The 16,199-nt window shown below is 41.5% G+C and overlaps 1 protein-coding gene across 1 annotated transcript in view; it reads right to left on the reverse strand.

Moving 5' to 3' along the window:
* KCNMA1 (potassium calcium-activated channel subfamily M alpha 1) overlaps nucleotides 1-16,199 on the reverse strand; it is a 736,200-nt gene that overhangs the window by 87,970 nt on the left and 632,031 nt on the right. Inside the window, exons 20-22 of the mRNA XM_040439127.1 lie at nucleotides 15,948-16,077; nucleotides 11,726-11,950; nucleotides 10,007-10,199 (exon numbers count right to left, since the gene is read on the reverse strand). Coding sequence (XP_040295061.1) covers nucleotides 10,007-10,199; nucleotides 11,726-11,950; nucleotides 15,948-16,077 — 548 coding nt within the window. The remainder of the gene's footprint in view (nucleotides 1-10,006; nucleotides 10,200-11,725; nucleotides 11,951-15,947; nucleotides 16,078-16,199) is intronic.

Genomic DNA, 16,199 nt, shown 5'->3' on the forward strand with positions numbered 1-16,199 from the left:
ACTTCGCTTATTAGCTCAAGCAGATGTTGGGAGTATCATATGGTCGGATCACTCCCCAATTTCTATCTCACTTAAACCTTCTGGGCGACATACTCGGGTGTGCTACTGGCGACTCTCTCCTAAAAAGGCCACTACTTAAACAGTAACTTCAAACTAACCTTTCTGAATATTTTAATATTTTTCTATTAATCAACCTTCTGTACCTTTTGTCTGTATAAAGCTGTTTTTAGGTGGAGTTGTTTCGCTATGGGCTCTAGGTTGAAATGTGAGCCTAATTTTCAGAAGGCTATGGTTACAGTGCAATTGAGGGACTTGGAATCCTGATTGGCTACTCGCCATTTGTCTCACCTACTCTGTCACATAGTGTTCCTTCGGGCAAGATTGGGTGACCTTGCTATTATGCAAACTGAGAAACTATTATTGTACTTGCGACAACGTTTTTATGCCTGGGATAACAAACCCCACACTATCCTGGCCCGCCAACTTAGAGATTCCACTGTCTGTAGTGACCCCACTACTTTGCGGAGTAGGGATGGCACTACTGTGTACTACCCTACGGCAACATCTGCCTTTTTTCAGGAATATTATGCTTCTTTGTTCTCTCTCTGCCACCAAATTCCCCATAATCCAACAGGCCATGCTACTCTGTTTTCCTCTTTTTTTTTCTCCTGTGACTTCCTGCTGAGGCTCTAGTGTCACTCCATACCCCAATTACAGAGGGAGGAAATCGAAGGTGTGATTAAACTGCTCCCTAATAACAAACCTTATCCTAAAACTGGGTAAAGACCCACTAGAATGTTCCCACTACCAGCCCATAGTCCTCCTTAATTCAGATCTGAAAATATTTACTAAACTTCTTGCTAACCAACTCACCTATTGGCTTCCCCAGCTAGTACATAAAGACCAAGTGAGTTTTGTCCCTTGTTATCAGGGTGGAGATAATACTAGGAGAACCATCAATTTGATTGATATTATTAATAAAGATAAATGCCAGGCATTATTGCTTAGTCTAGATGCTGAGAAGGTGTTTTACTGCCTAGGTTGGCCTTTTATGTTCTCCACCTTGAGGGCTTTTGGTCTCTCTGATCCCTTTGTATTAGCATTACATTAGCACCCCACGGCCACCATCAACTTGCCCCATGCACAATCAAATATCATTCATATACATAATGGAACTCTCCAGGATTGTGCACCTTCCCCTCTCTTTTTTGTTTTATGTATTAAGCCCCTGGCCGCAGCCATTAGAGCCCACTCTGGCATATGTTGAGTACTGGTTAACAATGTAGAATTTAAAGGGAATATGTCATCAGAGAATTACCTGCTGTTTAAATCACTTTTTGATGATGTTTTTAATTTCACATGTATTCCATATATTTAAGCAAAAAAAAATCCTGCACTTTTCGCACTGGCTACTATGTCTAATAATTGGCACCACTTCTTGGTTTATACAGATCACTTTACCGCAGTTAACTCATTCTTATCCTGCCTGTAAAAATATCACCTCTGTATAGATAAGACAGGATCCACCATTCACGATAGGTGATTGTCACTTATCTATTCTTTCCTTGTACAATGACCTCTGCATGCCTAGAAAACTCTCCCTTAGAAGTCCTGACCATTGTGTCTATGGACCATTGGGCTGCCGTAAAGCAGTTTTCTTAAAGCTTTCTAAATGCTGTTAAAAAGAGCATGTCTAGAAAACTCTCCCATAGAAGTCCTGACCATTGTGTCTATGGACCATGGGGCTGCTGTAAAGCAGTTTTCTTAATGCTTTCTAAACGCTGTTAAAAAGAGCTCGGCCAAGATGGCTGCCCCCATAATCATGTACAGGAAAAAGAACAAAGAATTCTACAATCTTCTATATATATAAAGAAGGACGTATGTATGTATGTTCCGCAATCACTCAAAAACGCAACCATCGATTTCAACGAAACTTGGTATACACATCCCTTGCTACCTGGAAAGAAATCTTGTGGGGGTCACAGCTCTCTAGGACGTACCGTTCCTGAGATATTCCCCAAAAATGACCTGCATTAGCCAATACAAGCCTGCAAGCCTGTAATTGAATGCGCCTGCGTCCAATCTCTCCTCCAAGGCACTCGTATCCAGCGCTTCAGAGCGCTGATGTCATCAGAAATTCAGATGGTTAATGCGCCTGCGCCAGCCAAGAAACTCTTCTCTCGGGTGACAGGATCGGGGAATGTAAGAGCCGCCCAGTGCAGTGAATAATAATGAGCTGGGCGGCGCTAGGAATCGACAGTTGAGGCGCGGCTGGGCACAAAAATATGAGAAAAAACGCCCCTTGGGCATAAAGAAATGTGATTGACAGATGAATATAAAGTTGTTTTTACATGGTTTACAGTGCGGACAAGGTGTACTCTTATATCATTGGAATACACTTTAATAGATCTATGACTGCATAGGAATAACTAAATATGTTTATAGGACCTGTCAGTGTCCCTTTAAGCTGGAGATCATGGACACAGCAAATTATATCTCAGGGTTGCATGGAAGATCCTTTAGGGCGTAGGGCCCTGTGTGCCCTGTCCAATTTGATAGCCTGCAGCGTCTGAGAGCCCAATATGGAGTTGAAGAGTTCTCCTACAAAGTCCTGCAGGTTTTCTTTTGTCATCGCCTCTGGAAACCCCTGATGTGAATGTTTGCAGCCGGAAAAACACGTCGAGGTGTGTCACTCACAAGCCAGGAGGCGCGAGGCAGGAGCAGGTTACAATCGACAGTCGGAGGTGCAGGAGTGCGGGAGAGGTAAGCGTCCAACGTCTAAGACACCGGGGCAGAAACCGGATCAGACTTACTTGGGCTTTTTTACAGCAGTTTCCTCCCCACAAGGCCAGCCACTAGTGATTGAAGGGGACCTTTCACTGATCCTGATGTTACAATATTAATACCTGCCAGTGTAGGGCATTACTAGTAGATGTCAGGTCAGTGATTGGCTAGCTCACAGCCAGCGAGAAGGAGACACCCCTTGAGAAATGCATCCGTCTCCTCCCTGTACCAATGCTACTAATTAGCATATAGGGCAGCAAAAGTGAACAGGGGCACAGTGGGGGAACGGAGCAGCGCATCTGAAAAAATAAATAAAAACACACTGACATCTACTAGTAATGACATACACTGCAGTGGCGTGCCTAGGGTGTTTGGCACCCGGGGCAGGTCCTTTCTCTGGCACCCCCCCCAATACTTGACCACATACCTCTTACATCCAAGGACACCTCCTGTCATGTAGACCTTCTCTTTCCTCTTTTCCTCCGTTAGACCGCCACAGACACGTTCGATTTCTCAGTTTTTCCATCCATCCTGGTGTCCCCACAGTGTCATCCTGCTGCCACCCCCAATACTGTGCCCGTTGTGCCCCCCAATGCCCCAGGTACTATACTGCTAAAAAAAATTGTTACCCCAGTAGACATAATTGGGGTAATTTATAAAACCGGTGTAAAGTAGAACTGGGTTTCCAAAAGAGCTGTCAAATATGAAAGGTGGAATCTGAATGGCTGCTATGGGCAACTAAGCCAGTTCTACTTTATACCAGTTTGATAAATTACCCCAAATGTCCCTATAGTGTCCACAGCTGCTATAATGTCCCTAGTGCCCCAGTAATAACACCCTATATTGTGCTCCAGGCAATAAACCCTGTATAGTGTCCCCGGAAATAATAGAATTGCACCTACAGTGCCTCCCCAATAGCAACACCCCCCACACTGCCCCCACATAGTAATCCCCCATAGTAATTTGCGCCACACACAGTAATTTCTCCCACACTGCCCCCATATAGTAGTTTACACCACATAGTAATTTCCCCCCACACTGCCCCCATACAGTAATTTCCCCCACACTGTAATTTCCCCCATACTGCCCCCTTAAAATAGTTTCCCACACACTGCCCCCCACAGTAATTTCCACCACACTTCCCCCCACACTTCCCCCCACAGTAATTTCCTCCACACTGCCCCATACAGTAATTTCCTCCACACTGCCCCCATATAGTAATTCCCCCACACTGTCCCATACAGTAATTTCCCCCACACTGCCCCATACAGTAATTTCACTCACACTGCCCCATACAGTAATATCCCCCATACAGTAGTTTCCCCCACACTGCCCCCACACAGTAGTTTCCCCCACACAGTAATTTCCCCCACACTGCGCTCACACAGTAATTTCCCCCACACAGTAGTGTCCCCCACACTGCCCCCACACAGTAGTGTCCCCCCCACTGCCCCCCACACAGTAGTTTCCCCCACACTGCCCCCACACAGTATTTTTCCCCACATTGCCCCCCACATGGTAGTTTCCACCACACTGCCCCCCACACAGTAGTTTCCCCCACACTGCCCTCCACACAGTAGTGTCCCCCACACTGCCCCATACAGTAGTTTCCCCCACACTGCCCCCATACAGAAGTTTCCACCACACTGCGCCCACACAGTAGTTTCCCCCACACTGCCCCACACACAGTAGTTCCCCCCCACACTGCCCCATATAGTAATTTGCCCCATATAGTAATCCCTCCCATAATTCTTGCCCCCACATAGTAATACCTCCCATAATAATTTCCCACACAGTATCCCACCATAATATTTTGCCCCCACATGTCCTCCTGTCCCCCCCCCCCCCAAGTCCTCCAAAGTTGGCAAATAAAATAAAATAAAAAACCTAAAATACTCACTTATGTCCAGGCGCTTGCTCGCAGAGGAAGCCGTGCACACTTCACTGTGCTGCTGAGTCCCGACACAGGCACACGCGATGACGTCATCACGCACCCCTGCATCGGGTTTTCACTACCGCATAGGCCTCAGGCCTACTAGGCCTGAAGCCTATGGCGGTGATTGGTGGCGAGGCAGGGAACTATGCACTCCCGTGCCTCGCCGCAGTATGTGGGCGTCAGCGCTCCAGCAATGAGCGCTACCATCTTTATTGATGGAAGCGCTCATTGCTTCTGGCACCCCCCTGAGGGCCGGCACCCGGGGCGGTCGCACCCCCCAGTCCCCCCTAGGCATTGCGCAGTATTAATATTGTATTAATATTGTAACATCAGGACCAGTAAAAGGTCCTCTTTAAGGGTCCCCTAAACAATGCAGAGCAGTGGTGCTCAGAGTTTACGCTGCCAAAGCAATAACAATATGTGGAATATATACTTTCTTATTGATAAACTGTGCAGATCTTCTGTGCAAATCATTTCCAATACCCTGTGTGTAAATTTATATATAATTATGGCTATTTACTGATTATTTAATAACTCTGCTGCGAGAATGAGAGGAAGACCCCAGTGGAGGCTAACATAGAAGCTAAACAGGGGATTACAAACATTTTTACAACTGTACATAATTTAAGGTGGGGCTACTTGATGGGCAGAGTATAAGGTGCCAAACAATCATTATCTACATTCTTCTAAGATGTAAATCTGGTAGCAAATTATAATAAAATGAGTAGAATAGAAGTGATATTAACCAGAATAAACGGTTGCAATCTGGTTTGCAAATTGAATACTGATGGCATTTACATTATACTGATAACACTTGAAAGAGTCAGATAGTCTTTTATGTAAAATAACTCAATAGGCAATAGCATAAGGTAGCTGCTTTTAAAAAACTGAATATTATTGTATCATTCTGCATTATGTTATAGAGTATTTTTATTGATTTGTCTCATATAAAATTATGGAACCAGAAAGATACTTACATAATGTATTATGTATAATAATGTTATTGTTGTACATGAAGTGTATCGTCTATTAACATTGCTGGCAGGCTAGCAGGCTCTTTATGAATTCATTCTTGGATCTAAACATAATAGGAATATTATCATTACCACTAACAAATGATAATATCAACTATTCCACTCATCACTGTGCTTATAGAAGCATCATTCTTACGTTTTTACAGGTGCTCCAGTACCTTTCATATTTCCAAGTACTGTAGCTGAGTGGTTGTCCTTTAGCTATGCAGAATGTAAATCTACACCTTGTAATGCCAGTTTATGCCGGATTTAGAAGACTAAAGTTCAGGCGACATAACAGTTCTCCTCGAATGTCTTTGTATAATTAAAGCAGCAGATCATTAAAACAACGTTCTGTACCGCTCCTGTCATGCCAACAACCAATGCCTTACACTTAAACCGCGCACAAAGGCAGTTTTCCAATAAAATGTGAAGTGTGAAATTATGTATTCATTAAAGTGCTATGATAACAGGGTGGAGAAGATGGCCCTATGTAATATTTACACACAGGTCCCTCTTTGTGTCTGTGTGCGCAAATGTGGGTGTGTTAGGGTAAAATATGTTTTAATATCCAGAGGCACGTAAGCCGGGCTTAAATATTTATAATATGGTTCAGAAGGAAGCTTGGGAGTTTTACATTGTGTGCGCAGACAATCAAGCTTAATATGGTTAAAGAGTGATATATCACTGTAAAGATGCTTCCCAGCTTGCAGTCCCAAGTGAGCAATAAAAAGATGTTGTCTACCTAAGCAAGCATGGAAAGATGTTGTATTCTTAACCCCTTTTGCCAAGAGAGGAGTCTATCTGTCTGGTAGCACAGAGGTTAACCAAGTGGCAAGAAATAAAGAGAAGACGGGCTGTTAAGAATGCAGATACCACTATAAATGTTTGTGTGTAAAAGTGTTGGAAACGGAGCATTAAACATGGTGTATTTATCTCCAGGGCATCTGTGAGAATGAAAGATACTGATTTAATATTTCATAACAGTAATGTGATGCTTGCGTTTGCTGCTGTATAATTAACTTTCTTAAAAGATGTGTACTGTGTCATTTTTTTTTCTCCCTTTAAATGGAATAAGGGAAGTCATGAAAAGTTGTTTGGAAAGAAATAGGTTCCAAAAAATGTCTTAAAATGAGCCTGATGGATAGTTGTAAAGAAAGAATTGGAAATAGTGGATTGTGCTTGTGTCAAATGGCATTTTTCAAATGTTATAATTATGCTCGCCACCATTAGCCCATAAGGTGGCAGGATAACTGCAATTTATTTGACAACAGGATCTTGTTGCAAACTGATATGCATTATTAAATGGCAACATATTGAAGAGCAGCTAAGATTCAGTAAACCACAGACAACAAGAATGCAATAAAATATAGAAAAGAGCAGACGTATACTTAACGCTCATGAATGACAATGTAACACAAATGCCAGCTGCTGCAGCACAGGAGCTATAAAAGCTTGTGGCCCAACTACAAATAAGTGTCAGGGTCTTCAATAAGTTCTGCATACTGTATGTGTGAGAAACATGGAGAAGAGGAAAATGTAAGGGACTGATGGCGAAGATGGCACAGTGGACAATTTCATGACAGATGGTCTATCCAACAGTTATGTTAAACTTTAGAGGCCAATGCACATAGTTACCCCCTAGTAATCAGGATCACTCTGCCCGATCATAGATATTACATCAGATCAATCACTGTTGCACAGTTGTCTCTGTCTCTGCCCAGCACTGATCTGTATGATCAGCACAAGGCATGAAGGCAAAGTTGAACAGAATGAAAATGTTCAACTTTGTGGCAGAGGTATCACTGGAGCCACTATCAAGAAAGCTAGCATGAACTGCTTCTCTATGATAGACTGCAAGCTGGAATTTCCCCTTTCACAAACATAGATCACCATAAAAGATGGCAATAAAGGGGAACTAAACAGTGCCATCGACTATGTTGTGAATGGAGCTGGTTACTGCAGCACTGTTCCCACTGAAGTAAATGTGAGCTTTGCTGTAGTAAAGAGCTGGATTGAGTTCTGTTGCCTATTTCTGGCCAGAGCTAGTAAAAAAAACTTTACAGCATGAGTGCTGGGAGCTGGATCCCTGCTTATCAGATATTGATCCCATATCCTAAGAACAAGCCATCAATATAAGAGCCCAGGAAAACCCTTGCAAATAACCCCTTTACTGTGCTAGACCACCAGAGATGCTGAAATTACTGATTCACCACCCTAGACCACCAGGAATGTGATATTGATAGTAACATCAAGGCCATCTGAGGAGGTACCATTAGCCCCTTCATTAACCCCATGTTACATTAACCACTTAAAGGAACACTAAATCTAGAAATGAATGATAAAGAGAAGAGAATCTTTTCTACACTGATTATCTGCAGGATTTTCTGATATATGCTTGAAAAAGGTGGTTGCATCCACCAAAACGTTTTCTTAGATTGATGCAAAGTTTTGAGTAAATGTGGCTTCTAGTTTTACACTATTCCCTGTAATGCTGTCATTTGCTTATGTCACGGTGGGGAGTGGGGGAACCCCCCCCCCCCCACCGTGGGGTGTCAAAGGGTAAAAGGGAATCAGCCTGGCCAAAAGGAGTAATAAGGGAGCAGGTCACCTCCTAAAGCGTCCCTAATCCTCTCCCTGACGCCTCACCGTATGAGCGGACCCCGATGGTAGGACGACTCATACTCAGGATTCCTAGAGACCCTAAGTCACCCTGGTAGTCCCTCACCAAGGAGCAGGGAAGAGACGACCTGTTCATCCCAGTAATGGAGGAACAGGAGTCTCTATCTGAGGCCAGGCTGCAAGGAAAGGGGAACACATACAGCAAAAGGAGATGGCAGGTAAGCGAAACCAATAACACATTTACCTGCCACAGACACACTGACTGGAACCTGTGCACTAGTGCTGCTGTCCACACCAACATTAAAGGACACAGCACACACCACAAACCACACAGGAAACCAGGACACCCATAGCTGCAATAAACATGAGACAGGGAAATGTCTAGTAAACATGCTGGACACCAAACACCACCAGACATGTAACACCAAACTAGACATACAAACACCCTGAACATAACCCACTCAATACAAATAGGGACAGGAAGGGAAGGAGAACCCAGCATAACATTGATGACCACAAGGGTGGCCCTCACTGGACAGATGGAACACCCTGGACTGGAGCAGAGCTCCAGCACCAACAACAGCTGAAGTACAACTAACTCCAGCCAGGAAACCACAGAAGATATAAGCCAAGTGTCCACACCCAGGCAGGGAGTTAACCCTTACAGCACCAGACAGAGGGAGGCTAAAACTTAAAGGGAAGTGCACACACAAGCATACTAAACCACGTAACCACCGGCAACAGCATGCATGGCAACCATGTCACGGCAATTGCCCATAAGGCCGAGACACTGCCACTGCATGCTCTCACAGCAACACGTTGCCGCGGGCAACTGCAAGTGTGGCAACAGTGTCACAGCATACACCATAGACCGTGACAGCTTATGTATTTGGAATTCCGGGTTGGCTATCCGGTAGTCCCAAGCTCAACGGGATGAAGTTGGAGTGCTGATCCTCCTTTTCATATTGCAGGATGTCGTTACGTCCTTTTCTTGTTTTAATATTCCTTAACCTCAGTAACTATATAATATTTTACATATTTGGACTACTGACTACTCTGCATGGACTACATCAAACTTAACTAATAAAGTGATATCTCACCTTGTACACCATCACGAAGTCGCAAAACTGTATGATGTACAGAAAGTATGGTGCATGTTATCATGCCTTATTAGCTAGTTCAATTGTATGAGGTAGTATGGCTCTATATGCACACTCTGTGTACTGTCATATGGTGCCCCCTATAGCACTGTATTAAGGAAATATTCCAGACTAGCATTAATGCTCATAGGGGGAATAACTCACTAATATGAATAACATGTCACAAATCACAAGTACAGTATTTCCCCACAGACTTCTATGGGTGCAATATTACAGCTTTATACAACTCACAGCTTTTACAGAGCTGTGATACCATTGTGTGCATGGGGCCTTTCATTGGAGTATTGTAACTACAGGAAACTGTTCTTGTAATGCTTGATGTGCCCATCGTATGCTGTGAAAAGGTTCCAAGAGACCCATCAAAGACATCAACAACTTAAGCGATGTCACAAGCTGAGAGAAGATCTGTAAAAGGCTGAATGAGGAATATCGCTTGTGCCAGCTCTGTGCCTTAGGAGCTTTGCTGGCAAGTGACAGAGGGCTTGGCTTACCTTGAGAGTTAGCTTGCAAGACCCCAATGCTGTCATCAAACTGCATGGATTTGATGTTGAGAGATGCCAAGATACATTCCTTGTCCTGAAGTGAAGTATCATCAATATTGTTCTGATTGGCTGACAGAATAACGCACATGTCACACAGGTTAATGTTGACAGCCCTTAGATCAGCTCGACTTAATGGTGTACCCTAAAGGTAAAAGAAAAAAAGAGGAGAGAAGAAAAAAATAATCTGTTAGAAGGGGATATTAAAGTTGCAGCAAAAGAAAAAAATGCAATAAAATATGAAATAAACATGACAGAGGCTGTATTTTTCTAATAAACTGCCTTTTTAGTTAATGGTACAAAACAAAAAAGTAAACTAGGGAAATAAACCCACAAATGATTCATCAGTACGTCAATGTCACCTTTCTGTAACTGTACGAATGACCACTGGAGAGTAGATCAGGGCTATCTGCAGGATATTTGCTTTAGCCAGCTGACTAGACTCTTCTGCTAGATGCATATGCCCTTTTTTTTTTTTTTTTTTTTTTTTACCACGGAAAGAGTAATAAATTATGGGTTTGCAATATGATGTAGTATATTTAGATTAGGAGATCCTTAGAAAATAATCTTATTCAGGAAAGACAATACAGAGAGCAATATTTCACATTTCCTAATAGCAGGTCACAGTTTATATAAAGTATTTAAAACCTATGGATACTTTTTTTTTTTCCAATACAGTAGGTCTTTATTACATTTTTTTCACCAATTTGAAAAGCCAGCACCTTTCATATATAGTCTAGGCTGCTTTTTCTCCTTCACATTGAAATCCTTCAAATGTTCAGTCTGTAACCCTTATCTCTGCATTTCTGAGAACTCATAAAGACTCAAGCTGAATTCCTATCAAACTGATAAGAATGCAGCTTAAAGGAAATGCGTCACCAAAAGTGTTTTCTGCCGGTTAAAACCAGATAGTAACGCGCATCCTTGTTTTCTATTCTGTTTATATTTTCTGATTGCAGATTTATTTATTCTGTTTTCAGAACATGATTATGGGGCGGCCATCTTGCCTGAGCTGTTCTTAACAGCATTTACACATCATTTAAATAAAAAAAATTGCTTTATGGCAGCCCCATGTGCCATAGACACAATGGTCAGGAGGGGACCTCATTGACTTCTGTGGAAGAGTTTTGTAGGCATGCTCTGTGATCTGTGCAGAGGTCATTGTACAAGGAAAGGATAGATAAGTGACAATCACCTATTGTGAAAGGTGAATCCTGTCTTATCTGTCATTCTAATTATGCCTGTAGGAAAATGCAGTAAAGTGATCTGTACAGACCAAGAAATGGCGCCAATTATTTGGCTTAGTGACCAGTGAAAAAAATGCAGGATTTTATGGTTTTTGTTTAGATATAGATATTGACATGGAAAATTAAAAATAGCATTATTTTTTTATTTTTTTATTAAACATTTCCTTTAAATGAGTGTTTATGAGCTCCCAGGAACTGTGAAGGAGGCAGAGCCGCCTACACTATCTGTGAAAAGGTGCTGGCTGTAGAGTAGAGTTGGATAAACATTTTTAATAAAGACGTACAGGAAAATGTTTTTACCCCACAATAAATACAAAGTATTCAAAAACAAAATGCTACTAAAGGTGTTCTTAAACTCTAAATATCAAAATATTTCAGAAATAGACACATTGCAATTGTACCTCGACATTTCCCTCTTACTTACAGGCAGGATGGAAACCTTTGGGAAGTTGTGCAAAGTCTCCCACTCCCTCTTTAAGTATTCCAAGGACCCCACAAATACTATCGGCTTCAGTTCATGATAGTGGAAGTTGCTGGCTCGGAGTGGCATCACCAAGTTTCGAAGCCCAATGAGTGCAGATGTGACATCTCCAAAAATACAGACAACTACATGGCCACTTAGAACTGTCATTGCAGCTTCACTGCGAGTCTGTATTTAATGACAGAAAAAAGAATAAAGATACTTTTCTTTAATGTGCGTCCATCACTAGCTTGGATCATGCTAAACTGTTGACAGTGCTAGGCAGGGGCTGAGGGGAGCAGCACAAACATTTTTGAGCATAAGGAGTAGTTTAAATATGAAGTTTAATTCTGCATGTGCAAGTGCCCAGGGAAGCCCAGGGAGGCTTTGTGAATTGAGTAGCTTCATATCCCCCCCCCCCCCCCCCCCCCCGCTATGAGTTACAGCTTTATTGATCTCCTGGTTGGGTGTACAGCTGTCAATCAGAACAAAGGGGAGGGTTTATGAAGCAGCTGAATGCAAAGAGCACAAAATACTTCACAATGAAGCATGCTCTGGGCAAGTTAGAAAGCAGAACTTGGCAGAATAAAAGTTCATATTCTTACTTGTTCTGATAAGAAAATTAAATTTTTACTATACTGAAAACTATTTTAAAATAGTGGTTACATTTTCACACAATAATAATAATAACATGCCTTGAATGAAAGCTAGTATGAAAAAAACACACAACCTGCCCAAAAACTACACAACCTGACCAAATTCTACAATTTGAAACTCATTTGAGTCTTATATAACAAGAAAACAGAAACCATAATATTCATCCTTTGCAAAAAAATAAAAAATAATTGACTTTGGTGTCACTGGTGTCTTAAAGTACTGTTGGAGCTACAGATTTATGACTGAATTCAAAGATTTCTTTATATATCTGTAGGAAACGGGAGGGGATACTGGCAATTTTTCTGTATGGGGCTCAGATGGTATTGCAAATCTCTTAGCATACCACATATTCAATCTACTGTTCATAGTAGTTTCACGTTTTGAAGTCTTTAAAAACCCTCTTATTAAAGAAGCACTCCAGGGTTTTTTCCTGTATACAGTGCAAGACAGGCTATTACTGAAAAATAAGAATCCTCTGTATGCACACAATGCAGCTTGAGACTTTTGGAGAGGTGTAGAGGGTACAGCAGTTGCAGAGAGAGCTGAGCCTCTAGGAGTAACAGCAACGCCCCTGTGGCTCCAAGAGGCTATTTTTCATAAATTAAAACTTATGTTTTTTCTCAGCAGTGTGGGTATATATGAACATAGGACCAACATGGATGCCTTCAGCTGCCAACAGGTCAGCCAGGTACAAATCTGCTGACAGATGCCCTTTAAACCTTTTGGCCAACAACAGCTGGATCCTTCTATCCTTAAGCCAAAGGTGTGATCATCACAGTTTGGAGAACCATATAAAGCTTTAACTGGAAGTAGGAGCCAAGTATCACTTTCAACTGTATACTCAGGAGACGGATACAGCTGATACCTTCTAACGATTCTCGCGCTCTATCGCTGTAACCTGATACTATTGCACCTCAGGGCTCCTCTGCTACCTTTCTCCTTCCTCTTCCTGACTCGGTGACCAAGATCCGTGATAAGGACCGAAATGTCAGATTATAGTCACATGAGTCCTATTCCCTTTCATTCCCTGAAAATTGCGGATCTGTTGTTAAAGTCTTTTGAATAAATTAGACTCTTTAACTGCATCATACATTGGAGTGTGCAGTGGTGATTCACTGCACAGTTGATACCTATGGCAGGGAACTATTCTCTAGGCCACAGGACAGTTTAAGCCTGCAGCTCAGAAAAGAACAAAATAGTGCTCAGAACTTTAGCGTCCCAGCACAGGCGGCTTAACTTGGAGACTGAAAAAGGATTCAGCTTCTCCACACTTCAGGAGATCATGTTAAGGTGAGTATTGATTTACTATTTTATGGGAACAGGCACTATGAAAGGTGAGGGGGCACTATAACAGGAAAGGAGGAGCTATGAAAGGAAAGGGAGTACTTTTAAAGATGAGAGACCACTATAAATAAAGAGATGGCACTGTAAGTAAAGTGGAGCGACACTATAACATATGTGGGGGCACTGTAACATATGAAGGGTACATAAGCAGGACTATAACAATATTTGTGGGCATTGTGCAATGCAGCACGTACAGTAATGGGGGAAAATGCAGCAGTAACAAGAATTTGAGGTAGCAGCAGAATGGAGAGTGTGTGTAGATTGGAAAAAGCTGGGGCAGACAATGGAAAAGCTAAAACCAAAGATGTCTGCAAACTTTCAAGAAATTACTTGTGGCTAGAAGAAGTTGTCATTTTGGTCTGGGCCGAATGGAAAAGATGGTTAAAGTAAACAACTCTAATGAGAGATGTCAACTGTAAGTTATTGAATAATTGTATTGTAACAATACTGTCTGCAGAGGGCATGTACAGAACTGGTATCTATCACTGTATGGTCATTGCATGCTGGTAATACTGGTATTTCTATTGAGTTTTTTATTCAGTGGCACTAACCAGAGGTGGAACAGTATTGGTCATGGTGTAACAGTAATATTTGTGCCTTGTATATTGGTATCATTGGTAACATTTAACTTTGCATGGTGTTTTTTTTTTTTTTTCAGTAACAGTATGGAATTATTTTTAATCACTGTATGATGGTATTACAGTATTTGGTCCTGATAAAGCAATATTATTGTTGATATTGGTATTTGTGTATTTTTTTTTATTTGGTAACACTTACAATAATAATATTCAGTCACTATGTAGTGGTAATGGTAGTAGACATGGTGTGGTGTTAATATTTAGACCTTGTGTAGTGGAGTCATTGGTAATATTCGTCTTTGTATAGTGAGTTTTGTTGAGTAACAGTATAGAGATAATATTTTATTACTTCATGATAATATCTGTGGTATAATTTGCTAACTAAAGGTATATATGCACAGCATGTATCATAAATGTGAAATGCAGAATGCGCGTCAAACCGAGAAGACACTGCATTTTGACTCCAGCCTGGTCGTTAGGGAAACAAGGACGCTGTAGTGTTGCATGGAAGTGCAGAGGAGTAAATCCAGAGGTAGGTAAATAGCACTATGAGTGAATCACAATATCTGAAATAGTACATACAGCACACCGATACGGCAAGTGAGATATGTAGCTAATTAAAATGAACACTTTAAATAAAATGAAACACTACAGCTTTCCTGTAATCCGGACAACTGGTCTGACATCAGCACCTAGCATCAGCTCAGCTTGACATGCGCTCCGCACTTCGCATTAGTATAGCGGCGTCACTCAGGGTCTTGGACTCAGGGTCTTCAGTGGAGTTCATAACAGTTCCTTTACACATACCTTGTGGCTCTGCCACCTATACACTCATGTGTTGTATGACACACTAATTTACCAACCATAATCAATTTGTATGACCTTTCTGGTGATGGTCTTATAAACCAAAATGTTCATTCTTTCCATGAGTTAGCCTGTTGTGTGTTCATAATTTCATTTCACTTATTTCACTTGAGCTTTGTTTCTAATAAAGCATTTTTAAGTCAACCATAAGGGTGCTGAAATAATTCATTCTTCATGGTAATTTGCTGACACAAGCCTTCCACAAGGCACTGTTATCTTCATTGACAGTGCAGGTGTCATCCAAATTTTGGAACTGGGTGGAGATTTATCAAACTGGTGTAAAGTAGAACTGGCTTAGTTGCCCATAGCAACCAATCAGATTCTACCTTTCATTTTCCAATGAAATGTGGAATCTGATTGGTTGCTATGGGCAACTAAGCCAGTTCTACTTTACACCAGTTTGATAAATCTCCCCCACTGTGTCTAGTCTAGCTTTGACGCATGGTCAGCGTTCACTGTTCTTTATAATAGTACTCATCACAATGTCTTTTGATTTTGTGCAGATCACTAAAATTTTCATTATGATAGTGTTATAACATTGTTCAGTATACTCTGATTCTTGTTCTACTGTTTGGTTCCTAATGCATGACCATGGCCAGTTTCAATAGTGCCCAGCAGTTCTGGTTTGTTCCTTATTTTCCTTGTGTTATTCACTTAAACCTTTTTATTATTCAAATCTGCAATAAAAAAATGTAACATGCAAAACATAACTTCATTTTCAGTTGTATATATAATGCACTCACCAACAGGACTTTCTCCATTTCCTTAGCGGGGCACCAATGGAACATGCCGGTGGAGTCATATTTCTTCACACTGCTGGAGTCCATGTTGTCTATTTGATCATTCCCAACCATGAGTAAGGGATCGTGCCTACTTAAGTTAAAAAAAAAAAAAGAATAGTGTAATAAACGAATAGAAAAAACGATGAACCGAGATATTGTTATCAAATGAATTAAAGTCTACACTGCATGTATTCAAACAAAATCCTGCCATGC

This window comes from Bufo bufo, chromosome 6 (genome assembly GCF_905171765.1).
Source record: "Bufo bufo chromosome 6, aBufBuf1.1, whole genome shotgun sequence".
In the NCBI taxonomy this organism is placed as follows: Eukaryota; Metazoa; Chordata; class Amphibia; order Anura; family Bufonidae; genus Bufo; species Bufo bufo.